Source organism: Calypte anna, chromosome 4B (assembly GCF_003957555.1).
Source record: "Calypte anna isolate BGI_N300 chromosome 4B, bCalAnn1_v1.p, whole genome shotgun sequence".
Lineage (NCBI taxonomy): Eukaryota > Metazoa > Chordata > Aves > Apodiformes > Trochilidae > Calypte > Calypte anna.
This window is the reverse complement of record NC_044249.1, coordinates 5,008,639-5,035,744: the sequence shown is the minus strand read 5'-3', so window position 1 is coordinate 5,035,744 and position 27,106 is coordinate 5,008,639. Positions and strand designations below refer to the sequence as shown.

General features: G+C 41.1%; 1 protein-coding gene across 1 annotated transcript; it reads left to right on the top strand.

Moving 5' to 3' along the window:
• The first annotated feature begins 263 nt into the window (after positions 1-263).
• MGARP (mitochondria localized glutamic acid rich protein) lies at positions 264-25,399 on the top strand. Its single transcript, XM_030450702.1, has 7 exons — positions 264-446; positions 2,006-2,109; positions 3,134-3,236; positions 7,691-7,900; positions 20,796-20,990; positions 21,642-21,690; positions 24,419-25,399. The coding sequence occupies exons 1-6, from the start codon at positions 362-364 to the stop codon at positions 21,686-21,688; spliced, it is 744 nt and encodes a 247-aa protein (XP_030306562.1). The 5' UTR covers positions 264-361; the 3' UTR covers positions 21,689-21,690; positions 24,419-25,399.
• The last annotated feature ends 1,707 nt before the right edge of the window (positions 25,400-27,106 follow it).

Genomic DNA, 27,106 nt, shown 5'->3' with positions numbered 1-27,106 from the left:
GGGGTTTAATTTAATAGACACCACCTGCCCTCCCTTTAATTGCCGGCCCGACCCGAACCCTCGTCACCAGCTGATGTTTCCCCGCTGCTACAGCGCCATGGCCCTACCACCTCCCTATCGGCCCTTCCTATCGCGACAGTCCCGGCACGGCCCCACCGACAGCAGCGCTCAGGTGCGCCGGGACGTGGTGGGGATCGTGCCGCCGGTCCCGCCTCCCCCAGCGGTGTCCCCGCCCGCCGTGCCGCGGGGGCGGAGGGGGGGTGCGGGGCGGGTGTCGGTGTCCTCTGCCGCCGGAGCCGCTCCGCGCTGATCTATCTGGAAGCCGCACCTGCTCCGCTCCGGGCTCCCGGCTGCCGCCGCCATGTATCTCTGCAGGGCTGCCTCGCAGACCTTGGCTTCTCGCCTCAGCAGGGCTCCCTCCGCTGCGAGCCGCCTCAAGCAGCGTGGTACGCGGGGGAAGGGGATATGTGGGCGGGGGGGGGATGGAGGGCTGCCGCCGCGGAGCTCGGCCCGTTGGACCGGGTAGAGGTCACCGGGACGCAGAGAGAAGAGAGGCTGGGCCAGGGAGGGGGACGCTCGAAGGTCGCGGTCCGGGGGCTGCGGCGGTCGCGTTGTCGCGGTCCGTTAGGGGCGTTCGCTGCGCTTCCCGCCCCTGTGAGGGAACGGCCGGGCAAGGAGCGGGGACGGTGCTCGGTCACATCCCTGCCGCCACCGGGAAACCTCGGCCGAGTCCCGGAGGGCAGCTCTACCCTCCCAGGGGAGCGGAACGGTGCTCCGGCAGTGGGGAAGCGGCGGCGGGGCTGTGACGTCCAGGTCTCCCGGCTGTGTGGAAGCGGGCTCGGGCCCGGGCAGGTGTAAGCCCTCCCGCGGTGAAGCGGCCGCCGCTGTCCTCAGTTCCACCCCGCGACTTAAAAATAAAGGGGAAAATGAACCTTAGGTGGGGAGCTGGAACAGAGGTTTGGGCTGTCAGCGCTGGAGGGGAGCGTGAATCAGCCTGGTGCGTTGCAGCTGTGGCTTTTGGTGCATCGGGAGTTGTGTAACCAGCAAAAAAAAAAAAAAAAAAAAAAAAAAAAAAAAAAAAAAAAAATATTCCGTCAGGGCTGAGGGATTGCAGCCTGGCAGGGCTCTCTGCTATCGGCCTTTGAGGAGAAGGTGCTCCTGAGAAACTACTACTGAGCATATGTATACACGGGAGAAGATCCATTAGGATGCCTGGTGGTTGGAGTCTGGAAAGTGTGTCATGAGGCAGATGCTAAACATAATCTGGCATGTGATGGCAATATTTGAGATTGAGACTATTTTTGCAGCTCCCGATTGCAGCGCTCAGAGCCATTTTCTGTTTGGTGGGCACCCTTTCAATGAGGTGGCTGTTGTCTGTGCTGGGATGAAGGCACAAAAGTCAGCTGAAAGCTTTGTTGACAGAACTACATCTGCTTTGTGTGTTTGTTTGGGTTATTTTTTTGAGATGTACAGAAGAATCCAAGGCTGGTGGATGATACTTGAGGTTATAGGCCTGTATCTAAATGTCAGCAAGCTGCCTGAGAACTAGGGAATGTGAATTCATAGAAATCTGTTTCTTAAAGTGTCTTAAAGTCTGCTAGCAAACTGAAGAGGATTTGTTACCTCTGCAGCAAGACTACAGATGATTAATTTTTTTACATACCTTAGGTAGGAACTTTTTTTGCTTCCTTTTTTTTTTTTTTTTTTTAAACATTCTTTATGTTTTTCCATGGTCTGTATAGACTGCATCCAGTATTTGGAAGCAGACCATGTAGTTCACAGAAAATCTTGCCCTCTTAGGAACAGGTCAGCCACGTACCTCTGCTCAGGTAGGCACCACACCCTGTGTTACTCAGCTGTACTGAACATGCCTAAAATGAACCTTGCTGTTTTGCTACAGCTTTTTAAATTGTGCCTTCCCATAGAAAGCTCAGATTACTTTATTATATTTTTGTGATCATTTTTTAGCAGTGCTTTACATCCGTTTCAATAATGATTTTTGTAGCACCTCTTCGCCAGATGTCATCTGGGAGTGTTCCTGGCTCTTCTGGAGAGAACATGATTTACTATCTCCTTGCTGGAGCTGCTGCTTTTGGTGCTTTATTCTATGTAAGTGTTTGAGAATGGATCTGTTTGTGCTTTCTGAGTTGTCACGGTGTAAGGTGTGCTCCTGGTTAAAGAATATGATCAAGACACAAACTCTCAACACAACGTGGTTGTACCAGATGCTTAAATACAGTCTCACTTAAAAACTGGTTGAAGTGACTATTGCAACTGCATGCCTGTTGCTTGCCTGTTTTAGTGTTAAATTTGGTATCTAACACTTTTGCAATTCTTAGTGGAAAAGGTATTTAAGACTGTGAAATGAATGAGTCCTGAGACAGAGTAAGGCACCTGCCTCTAAACCTTTACCTTTTCTTGTTAACCACAAACGTTAAGAGTATATCCAAGTGGGAAAGAGAGATGTGAAGTAGGCTGTCTGAAGCCACAAGGGGAAGATTATGAACCTTTTTAATTGGGGTACAAAGATAAAAATAGATCATGAATTAGGAAAAGCATGTTAAAGTTTTGTAAACATCTATTTGTGTCAGGCTTTTTGGTAATCGTTCTCTTACCTGCATCTAAATATATCAGACTCTGTACTACATGTCCTTAAAGCATCTATTTCATAGCTTCCTCCCCCCTACCACCAGATTTGGTATAGTGGTAAGCACATCCCAGAGAGGTATATATTTCCCTCTCCCACAAAGTAATGCTCTTCAATGGTAAGTACCTTCTTCTTGTTCAAAATATCAGACCTGTGTGATTGTGTATCTGGAGGGATAATAAATTCTCTTGCTGTTACCTTAAAAAAAAAGAACAAAAAAGAATCTGACTATAATTGTCTTTTCCAGTACTGTATTCAGTTCCTGGTATATTGCATTTGTTTCCCTAACAATGGAGAAATATGAAATGTATAACCAGTGTAGCAAAATAGTTTTGTTTTTTAATCTTGCTTAGCACATTTTCTGTGTGTTTTAAGATAAGCAGTAGCACCTGCTTAAAAAAAAAACACCCTTTTTCCCTCTCCCCTCTTTTTCTTTGATGGTTTTATAGGGATAGAGCAGTAAGTTTAGGTATGATTTCCTTTCAGGCCTACAGAGAAGTCACCTCATCCCGTAGGAAGTACATTGAACACGTGAATATTCTTCATGAGAGAGCTGAGGGGAGGAAAGGCAGAGCTTGGTCACGCAGGGGTGAGTTGAGCTCTTTTGTTCCCCAAATACACAAGGATTTGGAACAGCTTTCTGGACTGTCTGATCAGTCCTTAACCCTGTCCAACTCTCTGCCGAGCTCTGGGAGTAAAGAGAAAGGTGGCTGTGCAGTGTTCCTTTACTTGTGCACAAGTTTTGGGGACAGAATTAATGTTTAGGCAGTGAGTCTGTGATCAACCCTGCAGGAGTCTCTTTGGATGGAAAGAATTGATGTGTGAGCCATTAGTTGTCTGTTGAGTATTTGCATTTGATTTACTGGAAGCTTAATGAAACTTGACTAAATGCATAATGCTGTCAAAATTGGTTTTGCTCCTTTTTGTTGAGGGGGAAGGAGATAATATTTTTTTTCTCAGTCAACAGTTTGGCTCCAGGCCACGTTGCCATCAGGAAACACAGTTCAATAGGAAAAAAAAAACAACCTTATGTTTTTAAAAACACTATAAATTGGACCCCACTTCCTCTCTCACAACTTTGATTTTGTCCTTATTAATTTAGGATTAACTGAAAAGCAGACATCACCTAAATGTATGGCAAATCCTTCCTTAGCTCTTCATGCTTAAATAATTAGACCATGTTAGTTCAAATACTTGTAATGGAATGTGGTGTCTGTCTACACTAATCAGTGTTATGGTGGCATTGATATAAAAGATAGAACTTTGGCAAGCATGGGCTTGCTAGGAAAAAACAATTGAAATAAAAAAAGGCTTTTTGAGATCTTTATATCTTTAGTTAGCATCTTCATTAATTAATTTTTTTAAATGCTGACATCTAGATAACTGATTTAGTGTATTTACATGTGCACAAAGAACAGATTTGAGTGAAGGATGCTGAACTTATATTTTGTTTTCAGTGTGAGAACATGCTTTGAATTGTCTGCTTATAAAATTATTTTTTTCTGAAGTTGTTTGACTTGAAGTTCAACAGCACATCCTTTAGAACTTTAAAATACCACATTTTAAGATTAAAAAGAGCACACCCCCTTATTTTTCTTCCACTTAAGTAGCTGGAAGCAATAATTTTTTTAAACTTAATTCTTTAAATGTTGATAATTTGTTCACGATTTTAATGCAACCCTTCCTTGTCCCTAAAATAAAATATATATAAAAATAATCTAATCAGGATAAAGTAAGTATTTTCTCCTAGTGACTTAGTAGTCTGCTGTTCAGGGAAGAAACAAGGGTTACACTTGGTATGTTCTGATGAAGAGTCAGAAGAACATGGCAGATGTGAAAGCATTAAGCAAACCTTCCAGGGCACTCCAAATGATGTTCTGTATATTCCCTCTTTTCTCTTAAGGTTGACTTCTGCAAGGTACTGGGTTTTAACTGTAGCCTACCAAAATGTTAGAGTGGAATTCCCATAGAGTCAGTGGTGCTGTTGACCCACTGAAGGCTATACATGTGTTGCCTGAGATGAGAATGGGGTAAGAATACTCAGTGCTCTGTAATTTACTCAATTCTGCCTTTGGGTACCCTCCAGACATCCCATAATCTGATGCCTTGCATTCCTTAGTGATTTACAGAACTGTCACAACCAGTGGCAGATGATTACTCACTCCTTTATTATAGAGAGTAAGAAGTCCAAAAGATTTCTGTGGCCATACTGGATGTGGCTGAAACTTATTTCCTATTTTATTTTCAATATTGGACTTCTCAATAAATGCTCAGCTCAGAGCATTGAACTTTTAATTGGCTGACTCCAGTTCACAACACAAAACTCATGTTGAATCAGCTCTTTTAAAAATCCTCCTTCATTCCCAACTGTACCCTCCCAAAAGAAGTTCCCATTCTTACTTTTCCTATAGAATCCTCTGTGTGCTTCCTCAAATTAATGTCTCTTTCTCCCCTTTTTTTCCCTGCAGTCACATTTTTGTGTGTATCTTGTCACAGAGTGTTACCATAATACTGCTTTTCCCAGAAGTGCCACTGCAGCTTCTTTCCCCATGCATTCTTTAAATTCACTTTTTCCCTGGAAATATGGCTGAGAAGAGTCACTAAAAATTCTGTCCTCACAGTAATTTATTATTTTTTTTAGGTTCTCAAAAAATCAAACTTAAAATAAGCTATAAAAAAATGCTATATGAAGTGGTATATAGAAAAGCAACCTGCCAAACAGCATGCATGGCATATTTGGCACATGTCCTGGGATAAAAGAAGAACTTTCTAGCTGGAAGAACTTAATACCAGGGAGCACTGGATCACAGAGAAACTCTCTTGATCTGAAAGATTTTTCTTGATTTTTCATGTGGAAGAAAATTTTTCCCTAATGTCTATAGGGAAGAACTCCATGTAGCAAAGAAAGCTGTCAAAACAAGAGAAAGAAATACTAATCTAGGCTTTTTGGTTTGTTAGAGGGTTGAAATTGTAGTTAATGGTATTTTAATTATTTCAATCAGACTTTGAAAAATGATCTAATAGCAGATTTTCTGTAGCTCTTCTGAAGTGCAAGTTACTTTCCAATGTAGGGAGGGGTTTGAAATTGCCCCTTGCAGAAGCCTGACTTGAAGTAGCAGTAGGAAATCTGGGACATCATTTGGACTGTGAAATGATGTTTGCCTTGCAGAACATTCTACTTGAGCAAATACTGAGTTTTGTCTTCCATGTGCATGTGTCTCCTTTGAACTTGTTCCCAATTTCCTTCTTTTATAGGGATGACTTTTCTTTTTAACTCGATGCAAGCTGATTCAATCTTTCTAATCTATCCTCTGCTTTTACACTTTCCAGACTAAAATACAAGGGAAATCTCTTTCCAAACCTGAGGAAGTTAAATACAAAGGACAGTCGTTCACCATTGTGTACCTTGCAGCCTACCTTGGGATGACTTTATACCTCCTATTGTAAAACTCCACACTTGTGAGACTTTAAAAAAAGCTACCTGTGTTTGCAAGGCCAAACCATATTGGGCTTATTACTGATTCTGCTTTGTAGAAGGGCAGGTCTGAGACTGAGAAGCTGGCTGTTCTGAATGAATGCACTCTATATTTGACTGTCCAATAAAGTGTACTGAATGCTAAGCTTGGCTGTTAGTCTGTTCTTTGTGTAATCAATTTAATTTGTTAAAATACAGCATTCTCTTAAAGGGACATGATCAGGTTGTGTAACACAAAGCTTTGATTTTTCCTGAGCAAGAGATAGACTTGTGTTTAAACTTCAACAAAAAATATGGTCTTGCACCAGCATAAGAAAACCAAGAATCAAATTGATCTGTTTAGTTTTTAAACAGATAGAAAATAATAAAAGAAATTCTGACTATGTCTCTTTAAGCTTTTTCCTTTCTGTTCTTCTCAGTTTTACACTGTATTACAAACTTTATTTCCAGTTCTGTTTTCAGATGGTGAACTTGTTCTGGTGGTAAACTTGGCAGTGAACACTTGGTGTATCTCCATAGCAGTTTTGTTAACTTCACCATAGTGCATGTTTGCATGGTGGTTGTGCATCTTTGTGGCTTTGTGCTGGTCAGATTCTAAAGAGTCTGACCCACAGCAGTGTGGACAAGTACTTTCAGGTACTGACAAGACAGCTGGGACTTGGGACTTGTTTAAAAAAAAAAAAAAAAGGTCAGTCCTGAGTGATCCTGTATCCCATAAAGTGAGCACTGACCACTTAAAATTAGTAAGTTATTTTTTTACTTATATACACCTTATATGCAGGGTCTCCTGGTCTATCCTGCCTCACAAATCTTACTTTTTTTACTTCACTGCTTTGGCTCTTGCAGTGCTCACAGTGCATTCAGTGGAGCTTTAAAGAAAGCAAGCCCAGTGAATAGGGATAGCAAAGTACCTGTGCAGCCTGGAGCCAAGAGAGGACACAAATCCCATCTGAAAACTCAACACTTGTTCAGCTCAGCACTCTTGTAGCTGTTGACAGCCTAGCCAGCCACCTTGAGAGCAGCCCTGCACCTACAGTGCTTCTAAGCTGTGAGCCTGGTGGGTGATGAACTCCTTATGAGCTTCTAATTATGTCAGGAAATGTCATATTCCCAGTCTGGTAACTCCTTTGCTGGGTGTGACCTGGGCAGGAGCCCTGTGCCACCTGTGTGTGCATGAGCACTTCAGCAGAGTGGGGTTGGAGCAACACGTCCTGGGGCCCTTTTTTTGTCCTTCTGTGCACTCCCACCTCTTGCAGACACTTGCTTTCAGCCACACTTTGTTTTCTTATTAAACTGAAGCAGTTACAAAACTCAGTAATTAAGGATATGGTTTCTTCATCTTGTAAACATCTTTTTTTTTTTCCTTTGGTGTGACATTAGACAACATGGGGGAGATGAGCTATTGATTTCCTGATTCTTTAAAAATTCTGATTCCAAAGCTTAGCTGTCCATGTAAATTAATTTAATATTAATTAATGTAAATTTAAGTGCTGATGGTAAAAAGTAGTTGGTGAATTGGCATTGCATGCATGCACTTTACTCTGTTGTATTAAATAAATCCTTACAAGGTGATGAAGAAGAGACGGATGAAGTCACTGAAGCAGAGACAGCCACGGAAGAGGCTGAGGCAGGAGCTGCTGCTGGACCCCCAGCAGAGGATGAGAGTGTTGGGGGATCCCCAGAAACTGGAGGGGAGAGTGAGGCTCCAGAGGCATCCCCTGCTGTGGAGGAAGCACAGCAGGAAGTTGCTGCTAATTCGGAAGCTGCTGCAATGCAAGGTTAACTTCCCAATGTGTTTTTTGCCTGTGTGTGTTGGGGGGTTTTGAAACTCTGCCTCTTATTACAGGGCATCAATATTCCTAATGCAGTTTGTCCTGCTGTGAACTCTAATTGAGATCTTACCTTGACATGGCATGAACCAGAAGGTAATTAAGGTTATTAAATCAGTGTCACTAAAAGGGTCCTTGCCTGTGGCACCAGAGTTACTTTCTAAAAACAGTAGAATGGAAAGTTTATTTTACTACCCCATTCTATTTATCTTCTTTAAGATCTTCTATTAAGGTGAGTGTGTGAGCTGTTGTTTCAGTGACCTGGTTCATAAGGGTTTGTTAAATAACTGAAAAATGTCCATTTCTATGGAATATTGAGACCATTTCATTTAGAAAGGAATTAGTCTTCTATTTTACAGGTAGTGAATTAGAGGTGTTAGCAGATACAAGCTGTTTGAAAGTGTTTTGCAGTGTTTATTCTCTCTGTTGCTCTACAGAGCAATTGCAAAATTTCACTTTAAGGAGCAGACACCTCTTTGTATCTGGAAGAAACTGAATATTCCTTTCACAATGCTTATCTGGGAATTTTGATTAATGGTTGGATAGGTTAGGATCTTCCATATCATAAATATTCCTACCACTCTGTTGAAGAGGAAGTAGCTGGGGTTTTCCCTGAGGAATGTTGTAACAGATGAAATCTAAGAATCTAATTCCATACACAGTGACTCCAGTGTAGTTACTGTGCTCACTAGTTTTTTAAGAGAAAATTTCTCTTGTCATTGTTAGCTACTGCTTGGTGTTAACTGAAGTGGATGTACTATTTATAAATTACTGATCTTAGATCTCTTTTCTCTGGCAGCATTCCCCCTGAAGAAACCAGCACTAGAACAGCACTTCTGTTACATTGATATTTATAAGGAATTCTGAGGGTTGTTTTGGGTGCCTGGCAAATCTTGCTGCCATGCTTATTCTCTGCTGTGTGGTAGTGCTGGCAGAATCAGGTTACCAAGTGATTCTGTTGCTAACAGGTGTGCCAAAGTCCAGGCTGAACCCTGGCCATCTCCTAAGCAGTTCATGTGAGGTTTCCCTGCTGGGGCTGTCACTGCCATGTAACCTGAGTCCTGCTGCCAGGTCACCTTAATGTCTGGTTTTTGGTTGTTCTTCTCCTCCAGACCTTGTCTTCAGGGGAACAGCACAACCACTGAAGTGGTTTTTCCACTTGTATTAAGGGGAAAAAAAAAAATTGAAATCCTTCTGGAAATACCTTTCAGTTTTGTATTAAACCATCTTTGTCATTTGTGTTCTTTCCACTTAGAGAGGGGAAAAATGTATCTGTCTTTCTGCTGAGGTAAAGAATTATTTTTCTTTTGGAGCTGCCCAAGGAAAGGCAGCCTTGCTTTGGAAAATAATGCTTACCTAAATAATCTGGAAGGCTTTCTGTAATGTTTGGAAGTGCAAGGTGCCAGTGTGGATCAGCTGGAAGGCAGGAGGGCTCTGCAGAGGGACCTGGACAGACTGGAGAGTTGGGCTGATCCCAACGGGATGAGGTTCAACAAGGCCAAGTGCCGGGTCCTGCACTTTGGCCACAACAACCCCATGGGGAGCTCCAGGCTGGGCACAGAGTGGCAGAAAGGGACCTGGGAGTCTGGATTGCCAGGAAGCTGAACAGGAGCCAGCAGTGTGCCCAGGTGGCCAAGAAGGCCAATGGCATCCTGGCCTGGCTCAGGAACAGTGTGGCCAGCAGGTCCAGGGAAGGGATTCTGCCCCTGTGCTCAGCCCTGGTGAGGCCACAGCTTGAGTCCTGTGTCCAGTTCTGGGCCCCTCAGCTCAGGAAGGAGATTGAGGTGCTGGAGCAGGTCCAGAGAAGAGCAAGGAGGCTGTGAAGGGACTAAAGCACAGACCCTATGAGGAAGGGCTGAGAGAGCTGGGGGTGTTGAGGCTGGAGAAGAGGAGGCTCAGGGGAGACCTCATCACTCTCTACAACTCCCTGAAAGGAGGTTGGAGCCAGGGGGGGGTTGGGCTCTTTTCCCAGGCAACTCTCAGCAAGACAAGAGGGCAGGGTCTCAAGTTGTGCCAGGGGAGGTTTAGGTTGGAGATTAGAAAGAATTTCTTTCTGGAGAGGGTGATCAGCCATTGGAATGGGCTGCCCAGGGAAGTAGTGGATTCTCCGTGTCTGGAGATATTTCAAAAGAGCCTGGATGTGGCACTGAGTGCCATGGGCTGGGAACTGCAGCGGGAGTGGATCAAGGGTTGGACTTGATGATCTCTGAGGTCCCTTCCAACCCAACCAATTCTATGATTCTATGACATTTGTGTCCAGCCTCAGTATAGGTACATATGTATGTACACAGGTAACATCAATGTGTGACTATACATGTTTGTGCTAAAAAACCCAACCCCAAAACAGCCACCCTTGCAGGCAGGTAGGTACTTACGACTTAATTATGGTAATTTTCAATTTCAAAAAGTTAATTATAACCATCCCTGGCTGGAATTTTCTCCTTGCCTCCCCTTACACAATTTATAATGTATTACTGGTATCTGGAGTTCTATAAAATACTGTTTCCAAAAAAAAGGCACTGTGCCTTATAACTTTTTTCCCAAGGTTTGAGCTTTCTCTGAGCTGTAATTTTCTGTACCTCTTTATTACTAGAGCTGTTGCACTGTCACACTTGGTCACTGCCTGATGCTGCTGAGTTTCCCACTGTTGTTTTAGTGCACTCTGTGTCTGGGGACTATAAATAAAGATCAGTTAGTCTTCAGGTAAAACAGATAGTATAAAATGCCCAACTTGGCAAGATGCTTTTTGGATTAGGCACTTTTGTTGCACCTGTGAGTTGCAATTTATAGGTTGCCACTATAAACTTTTTCCCAGCTCTTTTATTGAGGTTGTGGCATTATCAACTTTGGGTACCAAAAGCAATGAGGCCAAACCCATGTTTTCTTGTGCTCCTTGCTTCTGGAGCATGAATTCTAATTATTTAAGTATTGCAGGATGTGGTCTCTTCTCTGTTTTTTATTTTAAGCACCATTTGACTGGTTTGGGGAGGATTAGTGCCTGAATGTGCCAGTGTTTTCCATGTTCAGCTGTGAATGGCATTACAATGCCAGCTGTCTGCAGCCTAGAGAAACAACCACGGGCTGCACTGGGCTGTGTGGGAGTTATTTGCTTTCTGAACAAGAATTTTTATTATTTTTTTTTGCTGACCCAATTGCCCAGTGGTGCCAAGCAGACCCAAACACCCAACATCATCAGTGTGCATTGCTTGGGAAGTGACAAAACCCCGGGTGCTCTGACACTGCATCTTCACTGTTTTGAAGATTGTTGACAAGTCCTGAAGCTTCTTTGCTTTTTGCAATTGCTCATCCTTATCCAGAGGCTCTCTGACATCAGCCAGGGGAACAAACTTCTTTCCAGGCATTTGTTTGTGGGAGGTGCAGGGAAGGGGAAAAGTTGTGCAACCTGCACTGCAGCTCTTCACAGCCCTGGGGGTGGGATGCAGCGTGCTGAGGATGGACACACCTTATCCCTTAGGATTGTGCCTCTTGAGGTTCAGTGTTGGATATTGTGAAAATAAATACACCTTTTTCTTTTCCTTTTTCTTTTCCTTTTTCTTTTCCTTTTTCTTTTCCTTTTTCTTTTCCTTTTTCTTTTCCTTTTTCTTTTCCTTTTTCTTTTCCTTTTTCTTTTCCTTTTTCTTTTCCTTTTTCTTTTCCTTTTTCTTTTCCTTTTCCTCTTTATTTTTTCCTCTTTATTTTTTCCTCTTTATTTTTTCCTCTTTATTTTTTCCTCTTTATTTTTTCCTCTTTATTTTTTCCTCTTTATTTTTTCCTCTTTATTTTTTCCTCTTTATTTTTTCCTCTTTATTTTTTCCTCTTTATTTTTTCCTCTTTATTTTTTCCTCTTTATTTTTTCCTCTTTATTTTCCTTTTTTCCTTTCTCTTTTGAATTTTTTCTTTCCTTTTCTCTTTTTTCTTTTTTATTTTTCTTCTTTCTTTTTTCTTTATTCTTTTTGCTTTATTCTTTTTCCCTTTCCTTGTTTCCCTTTCCTTGTTTCCCTTTCCTTGTTTCCCTTTCCTTGTTTCCCTTTCCTTGTTTCCCTTTCCTTGCTTCCTTTCCTTGCTTCCTTTCCTTGCTTCCTTTCCTTGCTTCCTTTCCTTGCTTCCTTTCCTTGTTTCCTTTCTTCCCTTTCTCCCCTTCCCTTTCTCCCCTTCCCTTTCTCCCCTTCCCTTTCTCCCCTTCCCTTTCTTCCCTTTCCTTTTTTACTTTCTTTTAATGCATTTTCACATATGCTATTTCTGTTAATTTGCAATAGTTTTCATCCCTCACAATCAGTGCCTGGATGTTCAGAGCATCCAACCATCCCAACACAATGTGATTTGCTACAAATCCTTTTTACAGAATATAAAATGGTATATTCAAAATCCTATGCTGCATTTTAACCTATTTATCCACATTCATGTGGTTTGTACTGTTAGGATTCAATTCTGACCATTACAGTAAATTCTGAATTATTTTTTTTTAATCATCCATTACAAAATAAGCTCTTCTGAAGTGAGTCTTCTGGTCATTAGTATGAACTAATGAGGCTTTTCATAGGAAGTAGTGACCTATATTAGCCACACCCAACCTGTATAAAATTTGGTTGAATTAAATTTCTTCTTTTCTTGCTGTATGGTGAGAAGAAAAATCTTTTCTTTAACATCCTGCTTTAGGCTCTCAGCTGAACCTCATGGCTTTTTATCTGGCTTACAGAAAGCTAAAAATGATGATATTTTTCTAGTGTCAGGCTTGTTATGAAATAGCAGCTTTCCTTTGTTTGTCAGTGTCTCAAAGGCCTCGGGCTCTGAGCCTCTGGTTCAGATTTAACTGACTGCATAGCTGAAATGCCAAAGGGAAAAAATTCCCAGTTTTTCCCCTGGGCTTTAGGGAGGTATTGCTGGGTTGGGAAGGCTGAGGCTGTGCCCCAAAACCCAGGGTGTTTTGGCTGGGGCAGTGGCACAGTTTTCTGAAAGCAATGTGGGCTTCAAGAGTCCCCAGCCATGAATTAGTTCCTGGGCATTCCAGGAATGGATCAAACTTTGTGTTTTTATCAAATAATAAGTAACTCCCTGGTTCTGAACAGCACATAGAGCTGAGTGGGTTATTTTTTCCTGCCTGAAGCTTCAGGGTTGAATTTGCAGTGTAGGAGAGAGGCATTGGTCTGTGGTTAATCACCCAGTAATTTATTTTTTTTTTCCTTTTTAAGCCCAATATTTACACATTAAGTGTTTTTTCTTCCTGAAAAGATGGCTATCTGGTTACAATATTAAATGATGACTGAATAAAAGTTGCCAGTGAGTAGAGAAAAGGCATTTCATGGAGTTCTGAGTGATGCTCCTGGTGCTGGGGATGTTCCTGGGGGTCTCTGTGCCAAGGTCCCTGCATCTTCCATAAACACAAACATAAAGCACTGGGTCACTTTGCAGGGACGTATCCACAGTTTTGCCTATTTTGCCCCAAAATGAGGTGGTGATTATTACTTTTCCTTCAACCTGATGTGGTTGAATTCACCAGAACCTGGGATTGCAAGTTGCTTCTGCTGAAAATCTCAGGATTTAGGACAAAAACCATTGTTGAAGGAACTTATTTTCCATTTTCCTTAAGGCAGCTTTGTGTAAAAAAAAAAAAAAGTCACATTCTAGTATGAGTTGCTCTTAAAAAGACTGTAAAGGAAATATTATTTCTATTTTCACAATTAAATTTAATTTTTTTTTATTTATTTTGTGTGTAGCACTGGTTATGTTATAGGCAGCTTGAAATATCAAAGCCCTGTTTTGTGCTCAGCTTTGGTTTGTGCACTCCAGGCAGATTCCATCAGTATTATGATGACTAACTGGTCTCTTTTTTTTTTTTTTTTTTTAGCTTTATAAAAAGCCAAATTCTTCTGCAAATAATATTTTTTCAAAGTAATTGAACCTGATGTTCTGTGATACAGATACCAGCATCATGCTGACCTCTTCAAACAATTCCTGGTATGAAGGATACAGCTTGAAGTGAAATGCTTCACTCTGTAAAGTCTATTTATAAGTAGCTTTAGAAATTACAGAAAGCAGGTGCCTGTTCAGATGTGTTGTTGTTTGTAACTGGAATTATCCCTTTTTAAAGGAATCAAAAGATCAAGAGTAGAACCAAAATATGATAATTTCAAGCATAGAAGTAGGGAAATGCAAAACTAGAGGAAAAAATACAGGCTGTACTCCTGGGAAGGCTTTGGTTGTCTTAAGCTTAAAGTCCAGCAAGACCTAGAACCATAATATAAAACTTAATTATACTTGCAGGCTATTTTTATCAGCCACCTGTAGTATCAATAGATACAAAAAATAAAAATGTTTAAACTCAAAAGGACTCTGAACAAGGAGAACATTCACATCAATGCTGACTTGACTGGCCAAAAGTGGTATGAGGAGTGAATTCTGAATTTTTTTTTCTTTTTCTTTTTTTCTTTTCTTTTTTTCTTTTTTTTTTCCCTTTTTTTCCCTTTTCCTCTTTTTTTTTTCCTTCTTTTTTTTTCTTCTTTTTTTCTTTTCTTTTTTTTTTTTCTTTTTCAGTTTTGGGATTTTCCTTCTTTTAATGCTGCTCAGTGAGGGGCAGCTTTCTCTGGTTTTACATGTTAAGAGAAAGAAAGATTTATTTCTTTCACAAGGTAAAGTGCTTCACCTGCATGAGGAAAGCAGTTGGTCCTTTTTCTTTTTTTTTTTCTTTTTCTTTTTTTTTTAAAGGAATTAATTCCCATATGTAAAGGAAGTTTTGTTTGTGTATTTTCTTACCAGTTAGTTACTAGCTGGCTGCTACTTAGTGGAAGTGAAAAGACCCAACCATGACATTAATGTGATTGATTTTTTTTTTTATTTTTAATTTTTTTTTTCCCAAGAATTGCTCTGAGCCTTAAAGCAGGAGTTTAAATGAGCCCTGAAGAACCTTCAGTGTTGCAGCCAAGGGAAGGTCCCTGCTCTCAGAGTACTCCAAGCTTTCTTAAGTTGAACTTCTCCCTCTGGATTTAATCTGTTTATTCCTCTTGGCAATGTGAATGTAAACGTGTGGATGGAGTAGAAAACTATTTGCTGCTTTTCCTTGATCTCTTATAAACTGTTCCTTTCTTTAGGAGTTGTGGTCAGTGAACTCTGATCTGTGAAACCACATTGGGACCATTGGTGCTTTGGTCAAGTGTGATATGGCAAAGGTGGTATGAAACACAGCTTTATTTTTAAGCTTTTTCTGGCTTTATGAGCACTGAATGCTAAAGCCTGGCCAGATACAACCTGCAGAAAGCAGAAACAGTTTCTTCTACAAAAATTCTTGCAAGAACCAAGCTGTTTCAGGTTCTATTTATCGCCATCTGTGCCAGCTCAATTCATCCTCTCCCTCCCTTTCAGCTGCCAGCCTTAAGATCCCCCTGTAGCATCTTGCTTCTGGTAGTTTGACATAAACTGCTTTAATCTGGGACTAGAAAAAATCTGTTAATATTATACTCAAAGGCTGAGGTTTTACCACCAGGATAATACCTTGTATGAAATTGTAAACTGTAGATTCTGTAGACTAATAAATCACAGAATCAGCTGGGTTGGAAGGGATCTCGGAGATCCTACTAAGATGGGAGGGACATGACATCCCAGACAAAAACCCAGGCTGATTCTGCATAAAAACTCCCCCCAGGGAGGTTGGAAATCTTGTTTTAATCTTGTTTCTTGAGGGAAGAGGCCATGCAAGCAGCAGGAGCTTTGTTCTGGAAGTCATCCAGGTGTGTGTGTGGTTCAGCAGGAGAAAGTGTGTCTGAGGTTGATTTTTTATTATTGACTGGAGCAAAGAAGAGTCAGTGACACCTGGCACACAGATCCCTGCATGTTCTGCTCCTCTGCTCTGCTGGGAAACGCTGACCTAGCTGATAATCAGACAGTTCCATGGAGCATCATGAGGATGCAGAAATGCCCTGGATCTGGGATGGTTTCTCTTTTACTGTAAATGCAAAGAAATGTAGAGTCCTGCAGGTGTAGCACCTGTAAGAGTAAAAAATCTGTCCTTAAAGATTGCAGGAAGAACTGGTAAAGGAAGCAGCTTTTTTTTTTTGCCTTTTTTTGCCCCACAGATGATAGGGACAGTTTCCCAAAAGTCATATTTCTAGGTAGAACTAGTGGCCAAGAAGGCCAATGGCCTGGATCAGGAACAGCGTGGCCAGCAGGTCCAGGGAAGGGATTCTGCCCCTGTGCTCAGCCCTGGTGAGGCCACAGCTTGAGTCCTGTGTCCAGTTCTGGGCCCCTCAGCTCAGGAAGGAGATTGAGGTGCTGGAGCAGGTCCAAAGGAGGCAACTATGCTGGTGAAGGGACTGGAGCACAGATCATATGAGGAAGGGCTGAGGGAGCTGGGGGTGTTGAGGCTGGAGAAGAGGAGGCTCAGGGGAGACCTCATCACTCTCTACAACTCCCTGAAAGGAGGTTGGAGCCAGGGGGGGGTTGGGCTCTTTTCCCAGGCAACTCTCAGCAAGACAAGAGGGCAGGGTCTCAAGTTGTGCCAGGGGAGGTTTAGGTTGGAGATTAGAAAGAATTTCTTTCTGGAGAGGGTGATCAGGCATTGGAATGGGCTGCCCAGGGAAGTAGTGGATTCTCCGTGTCTGGAGATATTTCAAAAGAGACTGGATGTGGCACTGAGTGCCATGGGCTGGGAACTGCAGCTGGAGTGGATCAAGGGTTGGATTTTATGATCTCTGAGGTCCCTTCCAACCCAGCCGATTCTATGATTCTATGCTAATAAGCTACTGGAGCTTCCTAATGTTGCTGCTTTATTAAAAAAAAATATTAAAGTTGAAACCTTATTTCCTTTTGTCTGTAAAATCAATTTCCTTTTCTGAATTTACTCAGACCAGATGTGTTTTCATAACATAAAGGGTTTGGTATTTGTAATGTGCTGCTGGTACTTGCTCAGTTCTGTTCCTGCATGTGCAGTTTGGAAGGACAACTTTAATCTCAAGATGGTTATTTCATAAAGCAGAAAAGGTAAAGCCCACTTCAAAGTGCCTATAGCTGTCCTGAGCAGAAGCAGGTGATGGTTTTTTAGGGTTCATGTAAACCAGGGATGTTACAAAGATGTTGAATTATTTCTGGTGGGTGAGTAGTGGAAATATGTCAGGGGTCTGAGTAGCCTGAGGATATTTGTCCTCAGAATCCTGGGAATGTTAAGATTGCTTTGAATGCTTTCAGAACAGCTGGTGATGCTACATGCAAAGCCTAAACATTCATCTCCATCTTTAGTTTGATTTTTCTGGGGTCTAAAGTTCTTGTACATTATCTTTAATTGAAATCACAAGCAAGTCAAGCTCCTGATTCAAATCTATTAAGTGTGATAGTATAGACAAATTGAAAATTAAAGCCACAGCTACTGAGATGTAGCTACTTATCCCAAAATTAACAAATGCCTGGTGAAGAAGCATAAGAAAAATATCAATTTTCTTTCAGAAAAAAATCTGTTAATATTATATCCAAAGGCTGAGGTTTTACCACCAGTATAATATCTTGAATGAAACTGTAAGCTATAGATTCTGTAGACTAATAAATCCTACTAAGATGGGAGGGACATGACAGAGCAAACACTTAATGAAACAGTAAAATTATTTTTAATAATAAAATTATTATCTCCAGTGCTGTTTATGAATGATGTGGGGGTTTTTCCCCACCAGAATTAAGAAAAAAATAATAAGAAGAAAAAAACCCAAAACAAACAACCCCACTTTAGTGAATATAAGAAGAAACTAAAAAAAAAAAATTAAAACAATCAAGATCATTGCTATTTTTTTGCATTTTAAATTGTATGGATCAGGAGGAATCATGACTTGATTGGAATGCTGCCAGTGGGTATCTTGTTCAAGGCTTTCAGGAGCTGCAGTAGCACTGTGTGGTATCAGTAATAAAGCAGCTGGTGATTCAGTGGAAAAATCATGCAAAGAGCATTTAAATACCATGTGTCCTCAGTGCAGACAGAGGCTGTTACACAGGGCAGGTTATTTCAACATGGCCAAGTGCCGGGTCCTGCACTTTGGCCACAACAACCCCATGGGGAGCTCCAGGCTGGGCACAGAGTGGCAGAAAGGGACCTGGGAGTCTGGATTGACAGGAAGCTGAACATGAGCCAGCAGTGTGCCCAGGTGGCCAAGAAGGCCAATGGCATCCTGGGCTGGCTCAGGAACAGCGTGGCCAGCAGGTCCAGGGAAGGGATTCTGCCCCTGTGCTCAGCCCTGGGGAGGCCACAGCTTGAGTCCTGTGTCCAGTTCTGGGCCCCTCAGCTCAGGAAGGAGATTGAGGTGCTGGAGCAGGTCCAGAGAAGAGCAAGGAGGCTGTGAAGGGATCCAGCAGAATTCCTGTGAGGAAGGGCTGAGAGAGCTGGGGGTGTTGAGGCTGGAGAAGAGGAGGCTCAGGGGAGACCTCATCACTCTCTCCAACTCCCTGAAAGGAGGTTGGAGCCAGGGGGGGGTTGGGCTCTTTTCCCAGGCAACTCTCAGCAAGACAAGAGGGCAGGGTCTCAAGTTGTGCCAGGGGAGGTTTAGGTTGGAGATTAGAAAGAATTTCTTTACAGAGAGGGTGATCAGCCATTGGAATGGGCTGCCCAGGGAAGTAGTGGATTCTCCGTGTCTGGAGATATTTCAAAAGAGACTTGATGTGGCACTCAGTGCCATGGGCTGGGAACTGCAACGGTGGATCAAGGGTTGGACTTGATGATCTCTGAGGTCCTTTCCAACCCAGCTGATTCTTCTATGATTTTGTTCTGTTACAGCCTGTAGAAACTGTTAGAAGAGTGATATAAATAAAGCAAATGGGTTGGGATCATTGGTGCACAGGGAAAAACACAGGGAATTCAGGATTTCAGACTTATCATTCAGGAAACTGCACAGAACCAATAAAGATGTTGTAAATCCTTTGCAGCTCTGAAAAAGGTGAAGTTTTTTAGTATTTGAACTAAAGATGTTGGAAGTAATTTCAGTTATATCTGATTGATTGCTATGGAGTTTCATGACAGCCTTATTAACAATATGGCAATAATTGAACAGACAGAAAAGTCAAATCTTCTTTCCAAGGATTATGGAAAATGAGTCGTTGTGGCAGGCAAAGATTAAAATCTCTTCAGGGGAATAGGGTGTTACTGGGGGATTTTACATCAAACCACTGTGAGAGATTAAGCTGGCCTGGAAAAAATATGAAGTGCACAGAGATTTAAAAGGGAAAAAAAAAAAAGGAAAATAAAAAAGGGAAAAAAAAAAGGAAAAAGAAAAAAGGTGGGGGGAGCAATTGCACTGAGATTGAATTCAGCATCCAGGAAAATGAGAAATTCTGAACTTTTATGCTACTGGTGATCAGCAGGAGAGGCTGCAGAGGGCTGGGCAGGATGCCTGAGGGTCCCTGCAGAGAAGGGGCCATGTGAGAGTCTTGAATCCAAAAAAGAGGGACCCCTTCTCTGCTTGCCTGGTGCCTTGTGCCTTTCGTGGTGCCCTGGGATAAGGAAAAAACCTCTTGAGCTTGTGAACAGGACACAGAACATTTGTTCCACGACCAAGCTGTGTACAAACCACCCAAAAATACTTGGATTTGTTTCTGTGTCAGATCAATGCTCAAAATAGATTTCATGGTTGTTACCTGGTTCTTTTTTTCATGGTGCTCAGAGCCCCAAAAGACACTTAGCTTGCTGTAGCTGCAACAGACCAAAAAAAATGGGGCCAAACTGGTCATAATAGTCTGGATTTTAGCTGGAGATAAGGCCTTAGGGCATGGATGTAAGGGATGACCTGGTGCAAGCTGCCTTGCAGGTGCACTTGGACCACCAGCTGTTTCCTATAAAGACAAAGGTAGCAGTTCCTGATTTTGTTTTTATTTTTCTGTTGCTTCTCCAAAATTCACTGAGTACCCTGCAAAATAAAGTGAAATGGTTGATATTCAGAATATGCTGTGTCTGCAAAATAAAGTGAAATAGTTGGTATTCAGAATCTGCTGTATCCAAATAGCTGCAAGCTGATATTTGGAAGAAGACATGGGATGCTAGCTCTACAAAACCTCTTTTTGCTGTGTTTCTTGTACTTCTAATAAAGCTGTTTAGTTAGCTGTATTTAGTACACATGTGGCTTAGGATAGGAGACAGTTTGTCCCTGCAAACTTTATCCTGCAGAGCAGTTAAGGTGTGTGATGATGGAAAGTCAGAAGGAAATGGTGAGAGAGAATTTACTCAAGTAAAATGAAGCTGCTGGATGACATGTTCAGTCTCCCTGTAGGGTGCACCTCTGCACAGGTATATTAGATGTTACAGACTTGGTGTACAGCCCACAAACCCATTCTTTGATCCTTAAGAAGATGTATTGAAAGATGGCTCTTGGCAGTCATGCTACATGGGTATTGCAGCCTGAACCTTCAGGATTTTTTCTCCAGTAAAACTGCCCATGGTGTCTTTGCAAGGTCAATGTGAAGTGCACGTGTAATGTCCTATGGTGTTGATCAGACCAGGATTATTTCCATGGAAAGTTTACCATTTTTGGTAGAAGTTTAGCATTTTTGCACATCATCAATAGCTTGACAGAAATCAGAAAATAAAATCAGTGTATCTGCAAGGGAATGTAGATGTTAGAGGATATTTGTTTAAAGACATGAAACCAGCTCGTGTTTTATAGCTTTTTGACCCAGGCTTGGGAAGAGTCAGACTTGCACTGGCATTCCAGGTACAAACTTTTATTTGCATGCTAAAATGTCACATCCAGTACATCCTGCTGCCCTCAGTCACTTCAGGCACATCTGCTGGGCAAGCATTGCAGGCTGTGTGAGCCTTGAGTGCTCACCCTCCTGTATGGCAGGGAATGGGAAGGCAAGACTATTACCTCTCTAATTTGATTTATAGAAACTGTGAGTGAAGTCTCGGATGTTGCAGCTGCTTCTGACCATGAGGAAAACACAGACAGTGTGGAGGAAGGAGTAACCTCAGAGGAAGGAGTAACCTCAATGGAAGAAGCAACCTCAGCAGCTCCAGAGATTTCTGACCCATCTCCAAGGAGCCCGGACCTTGATGCTGAGGTGTTGGAGCAAACTTCAGAAGGTGCAAAAATACAGCTGGGGCTGAAATGTTTTGTGTCTAACAGTGACAGGGTTTGGCAGGAAAATTTACTTTTGAAATGATATGTTGTGAAGTGGAAATAGGCATTGATGAGTTGGACTTTTAGGGGTGTTTTGAGCTCTGTGCCTTGCTGAGTGGCTGAAGTTCATCAACATGAAATTCTCCCTTGTGCTTCCCAAGGTGTAACACACATTTTAAGATCTGGCAGTTTGAAAGATATAACTTTATGTTGCTGGAAAGAGAAATACAGAGCATGTGGTATTGATAAACCTTGTAGTGTTTCAGTGAAGGATTTTATCTTGTTACTGAAGTTGAACAATATCATTGAATGCAAAGGAAAATGTGTGTTAAAATGATCACTGGGGAGATCTTTGAAGGAGTTTAGAAATTTGGCCTCTAAACTCTTACATTTAGAGTTAGCAAGCTAAAAGGAAACACATCTGTATACCTACTGTGACTTTGTGAATTGTGGCCCTTTAGTCCAAAGGATCTTTTGGACTTGACAAATAGTCAAGTAAGTTGTTTCCTTTAGTCCAAAGGATCTTTTGGACTAAAGGAAACAACTTACTTGACTATTTGTTGTTGAATAAGTCATTTCCAATGTTCTTATTGGTGTTTTGCCTCCATTTTCAGGTTCTGTGGAGGAGAAGCCACCTGAAGAAGCCCCTAAGGAACCCTAAAGGTACAGTGTGCAATTGCAGCTTGAGGTTGCTTTTTGTTTCATTTAGTGGCAATTGCAGCACATGGTAAGTCTGCACATGTGCTCTGATACTGAGTTTGTGTTTCTTCTCCCAGTAATTACACTGAAAAGAAGAAAAAACCCCAGCTGAAGCATTTCTTATTGTTTGAGAACCACTGCTGGCATCTTTTAGAGGCCAGGGAGCAAAACTTTTCTATTATCAGTCATCACACTGGGTATTTATTCATGGCTTCATCCTAGCCTCATGCAAAGTGGATACAGACCCAAAAGCTGTAATTTCAAGCAAAAAGTGTTCTTTGGACATGGATTTAAATTGTAAATTTACATTTGACTGGACTTCTGAATGATTGCCTTATGCAAGTAAGCTCTTCTCTCCTCCTTAGTGTAAATATGGCTTAGCTGTGATGTTCTGGACTGTTATTTTCAAACAGGTTTTTCAAACCTTTTTCTTTACCACTCAGTGTCTCTGCACTTTTAGTTTGTGCTAATGAAAAATACCTAAAATACTGAACTTTTTTGCTAGTATCTTACCCAGTTGTCTTTATTATTTCATGGAATAGAAAACATTGTCCACAATATTATTGCTGCCTTGGTATTCCCTGTGACTCCCCTTTCCAAACTGGACTGTGACACGGTGATGGAAACCTGAGGGAATGAAAAGTTTGGGTGAAATATGAATGTGAATCATGGTAGAAATAGAAATAACTGAAAGTTAAATAAACTTCCCAGGTCATTCTCAAATTCCCAGGAATTCTCAATTTTTTTTTGCTGCAAGTTAAGAATTCATACACTAATTCTTAGAGCACCCATGCAAGAGGAGGAGGAAACAAGAAATGAAGTTTTTCTTCATTCCATCCTCAAAACATACGTACTAAATACACTGATACAACCTTATTATTGTGTTCTGAGTTCTTTAGAGGTATATGTTTGCTTATTGCATCATCCACTGCAATATAAAATAACATAATGCCTCTTGTGGTAGAGGGAAATGTTGTTCTTAAACTGCATGTTTGTCTTCCATGTTTTTTTAGCATTCAAAGAAAATCCAAAGAAAAAAGAAAGAAATTCAAAGAAAAAAGAAAGAAATTCAAAGAAAAAAAGAAATCAGAGCAAAGCCAACCCCACAATTATAAAATAATTTACAAAAGGCTTAAATTTGTACTTAAATTTACACACTTAAGTGTAAGATGTGTTCTTCTGCCAAATAGAATTTTTGTGTCTTACTGGGAATAATGATAAGAACAGATATTTAATGAATCTGGGCCAGATGTGCAGAAAAGCTGCAAGCAGGTGCCTCACCAAGGTGGTATTTTTGCTCAAAGTGAAAGCTAAGGGCACCTGAGGAAATCTCATCAGAAAAAATAAGTTACCAAGAAATTCTCTGCACTCTGGGATACAAAAATGCAATGAGAAATAGAGTTAAAATTATTATTTTTTTAGAAATAGAGCTAAGAATCTTTTTTTTTTCCTTCTATAAGCATCTTCCAACCATACAAATGGTTGCATTGTTATTCCAGATTTGACTTGAAACACAAACACCCAGTACACCCAATGCAGGTAGTGAAGACAGGGACCAGAATGAAAGGTAGGAAGGAAAGGGCAGGCTGTAGGAAGCATCTTTGATGAAATAAATTGAAAATAGGTGAAAACAGATTAATCTGCTACCAGAATATAAGTCCACTGAATTTTGCTTAAACTGCTTAGGTTCTTTCCACCAAAAAAAGTACTTTCTATAAATGCAGTGTCACAAGGTTCCAAAAAAAAATCTTTTATTGAGTCCCAGTTTGATTTTGTCACAGAGTAAAAAGGTTTATAAAACATTTTACTACTTAGTGCTGGAAGATTGCTGGGTGACCTTTTCCAGTTCACAAGTCAAGAGCCCCAGCACATTCCTAGTCAGGAAACAATTATTTTTTAATTGTTTTTAGTATATGTTTTGAGTGTAAGCACTTTAGGTTAGGGACCTGAACTTTAATTTCACATTAAAACATATACTTTTAAAGGAATTGAAAGGAAAAAACCCCAAACAAAACCCAACCAAACAAACAAGGAAAAAACCCAAACCAAACAACCCCCCTAAACAACCAAACCCCAAACTCTAAAGGATGTTGATGTGAGAATCAAATCAGTACCCAGTTAACGTTCTTAAAAATACTAATTATTTGGTGGTAAGACAGAAGTTATAGTAATGGATTAAATCATCAGATAAAGCCTTAAGCTGATGCTGGGAGTATGTCTGGGTAAGAATATACTATTTTTGCCCTTTCTTTTCAGCACTTCTACTGCATGTGGCTCTTTGCCCCCAAACCACACAGCAATGAAGCTTCTTATATCAGTAATCTCAGCAAACACAATTGGTTTACCTCGTGCTTAAAGTTAAGCAAGGAACTATTTGTAGAAGTAAAGCTTGCTGGAACCTGTCCAGCATGTGGGGGAAATTTAATTTATCCCTGAGCAGCACAGCCCAAGTACAGCTGAGGGGTTCCTTAGCACTGGGTTCTGGTGGCAGAGAAAGTTTTCAAAAGCCATCAGCTAAGGATGATTTCCAGAGCAGAAGTGTTGACATGATCTCATTTATTTTTGAATGATAAGCTGCCCTCATATTTATGGTGTGCTTTTTTTTCAGAAAAAGCCCTGGTGAGTCAAATCTGCTGCTAACCATCATTTATTGCTGCTTCCTCTAAACCAGACTCTTCTCTCTTTTCCCCAGTAAGCAGTGCTGAAGCCTTTGCAAAGTTTAATGGAAATGTTTGTAGCAGTCCACCAGCTGATTCCTGTGTGAAACCTCATGCTCTTCCTTGGAGACAGATAAGAAATTGTGCAGTTTGTCATTCCATACACTGCCCATCAGGACCAGTACTCACTGCTGCAGCATCCAACCTAATCTGGCTGAAGTTCTGCTATTAACATCTCTGCTTTAGAGAGTAGCATCCAGTAATAACTGCCTGAGAACCACCCAGCATGCAATAAATCCATCTGCTAGGAGAAGAATTAGCTGAACCCATGTCAGCTGAACTTATTCTAGGTCTTTGTTGTCTCATTATGTACATTGTTTTCTTGCTTTTGGTCCCAACTGTGCTGCATACTTATACCACTGTAACATTCCGTGCTAGAATGTCAGTAAAAAGTTTTAACTAACTTGAAAACTTATTAAAATTACCTGTTAGTATTTTTAAACTGGGTTGCAGGGAAAAAAATAACCTTGTTTGCTCCCAAGTTTTGATTGGTAATTGCCAGTATAGGATGTACAAGCTCTGATTTTTCTCTTGCATAAATATTTTAGCTATTACCCTTCCTCACACAATAATATCAAGGAGGAAACATTCTTAAGGCTCCTGCTTTGAGAACAAAACCTGTTTGCAAGTGGTAGCAATGTGTACTTTATGGCATGAAATTCCAAATAACACTGGTTGAGGTTATCAGCATTGATGGCAGTGATGGCTCCAACCTTGAGGGTTCTGGACCCTGTTCCTGCCAAAGCTTCTTCAGCTTGCTGTAGTCTTCCTGTGTTGTTTGGTCTCAGTGGTGACATAAACACGTGGAGGTTTGAGAGAACACTCCTGGACAAATCCCAAGCAATTTAATCTGTGGTGAAGCTCCCCTGAGCACTTGCAGAGGGCAAAGTCCCTGCTAAAGGCTGTGCCATGGGTGTGCAAATGGGCAGGGGGTCTGGGAATAGAACAGAATATCTTATCATGTTAGTATTAATATGGAAAAATCTATCATCAATAATGCATGTTTGCATGACACTGTTCTAACCCTTCTACTGTGCTATGGGCATCTGTATGAATGCATCTAATACAGATTTTTTACTAAATTTTTACCTACTAAAAAGCACTACAGCCATCATGGAATAGCAGTAATGCTGAGTCCTTTGCAAATGCATCAAACATTGCATTTGTTTGCTTATTGCATCATCCACTGCAATATAAAATCACATAATGCCTCTTGTGGTAGAGGGAAATGTTGTTCTTAAACTGCATGATTGTCTTCCATGTTATTTTATCATTCAAGGAAATTTCAAAGAAAAAAGGAAGAAATTCAAAGAAAAAAGGAAGAAATTCAAAGAAAAAAAAAATCAGAGCAAAGCCAACCCCACAATTATAAAATAATTTACAAAAGGCTTACATTTGTACTTAAATTTAGTACAGATAAGGTGTATAACAGATGCTTTATATAGAAAAAGGGAGCTATAAAGTCTACCTGACTGCTTCCTCTTCAAGCAGAACTTTGGAAAAATATTGAAAGGGAAATGAAAGCATTCTGACATTGCTGCCTGTGGCACAAAGCAACACATTCTCCTTCCCCCACCATAAAGCAAATGACAGGAGCATTCCAACAAACATATAGACTACTGCCCCTCTACCTTCTTGAGAATAACTGGAATAATGCAGAGGCAAAATCAGGTTTCTGAGCTTCAAGAAGCCACACTGCAGCCTTCTGCCTAAAGGGTAAAGCCACTGTAATTAAAAGCAAGTTTTGTAGACAAAGCTACTGGAATAAAATGTTTTAAACTGAAACTTTGTTGTATGAGACTCTATTTACCTATTAGATCAGACATCTTATGGTGGATGCCTGCTTTTAAATGTTCCATTTCTTCATTTTCACTAATTCCCAGTGAAATAAACTCTTTCTGATTTCTGCAGCAGGCAGTGGGGTTGCTGAAAGTGTGGGCTTTGATGAGTGTCCCTTTATTTCTGGAACTGCTCTGGTAGATGGCAAAATATATTAGACCTTGGCAGCAGGTGCCTGAAGAATTGAAACACAACCTGTGGTGTCCTTTTGAAAGCTTTTGCTTTTTCTGATTGCAAAAAATGTGAGAGTCCCAGGATATGCTCTCCTTGTGCTTTTTTAAGAACAGGACAAAACAAAACCCAAACTGTGACACTAACCTTGAAAGCCAAAGAAACTGGGAATATATTATAAAGTCCAGCTGTGGTGACATGTAGCACAGCAGGGACTGCTTCAGCACTTGATTATCCTAGATGAAGAACTGAGATCTTTTGCAGTTTGCAGCTCTTCAAAATAAAGAGCCAAGGGCCCCATGCAGAATGCCTTGCTGCTTAATCAGACAATCTCTGGCTGAGGTGGCCCCTACCCATCCCTGATCATTTTTATCAGTCACACCAGGATGAAGTGTAATTCCCACTCAGATCAATAGTTTTCTGCCCTTTTTACCTCCTGAACAAAAAAGCATTTTTGAGTTGCTCACTTAAGAGACGAGAGCAGAGAAGAGATGTAAATCAAGAGTATGGGATGTGGGGAAAAAGGTTTCTTCCTGACAATACAGTTCAAAGCTCAGAGTAAAACTTCAGATTCCAAGTTTTTCCTCTGCAGTCAGGCTGTGGGAACCGCTGGCAAAAGGTTTCCCCTCCCTCTGGCCCTGCTTGTTGTGCAG

Excerpts from the sequence above, each read along its gene's own strand:
- MGARP (XM_030450702.1), top strand. The coding sequence starts at position 362 with ATGTATCTCTGCAGGGCTGCCTCGCAGACCTTGGCTTCTCGCCTCAGC. Across the intron at positions 2,110-3,133 it reads CTTTTGGTGCTTTATTCTAT|GCCTACAGAGAAGTCACCTC; the intron begins GTAAGTGTTTGA and ends ATTTCCTTTCAG. Across the intron at positions 20,991-21,641 it reads GTTGGAGCAAACTTCAGAAG|GTTCTGTGGAGGAGAAGCCA; the intron begins GTGCAAAAATAC and ends CTCCATTTTCAG.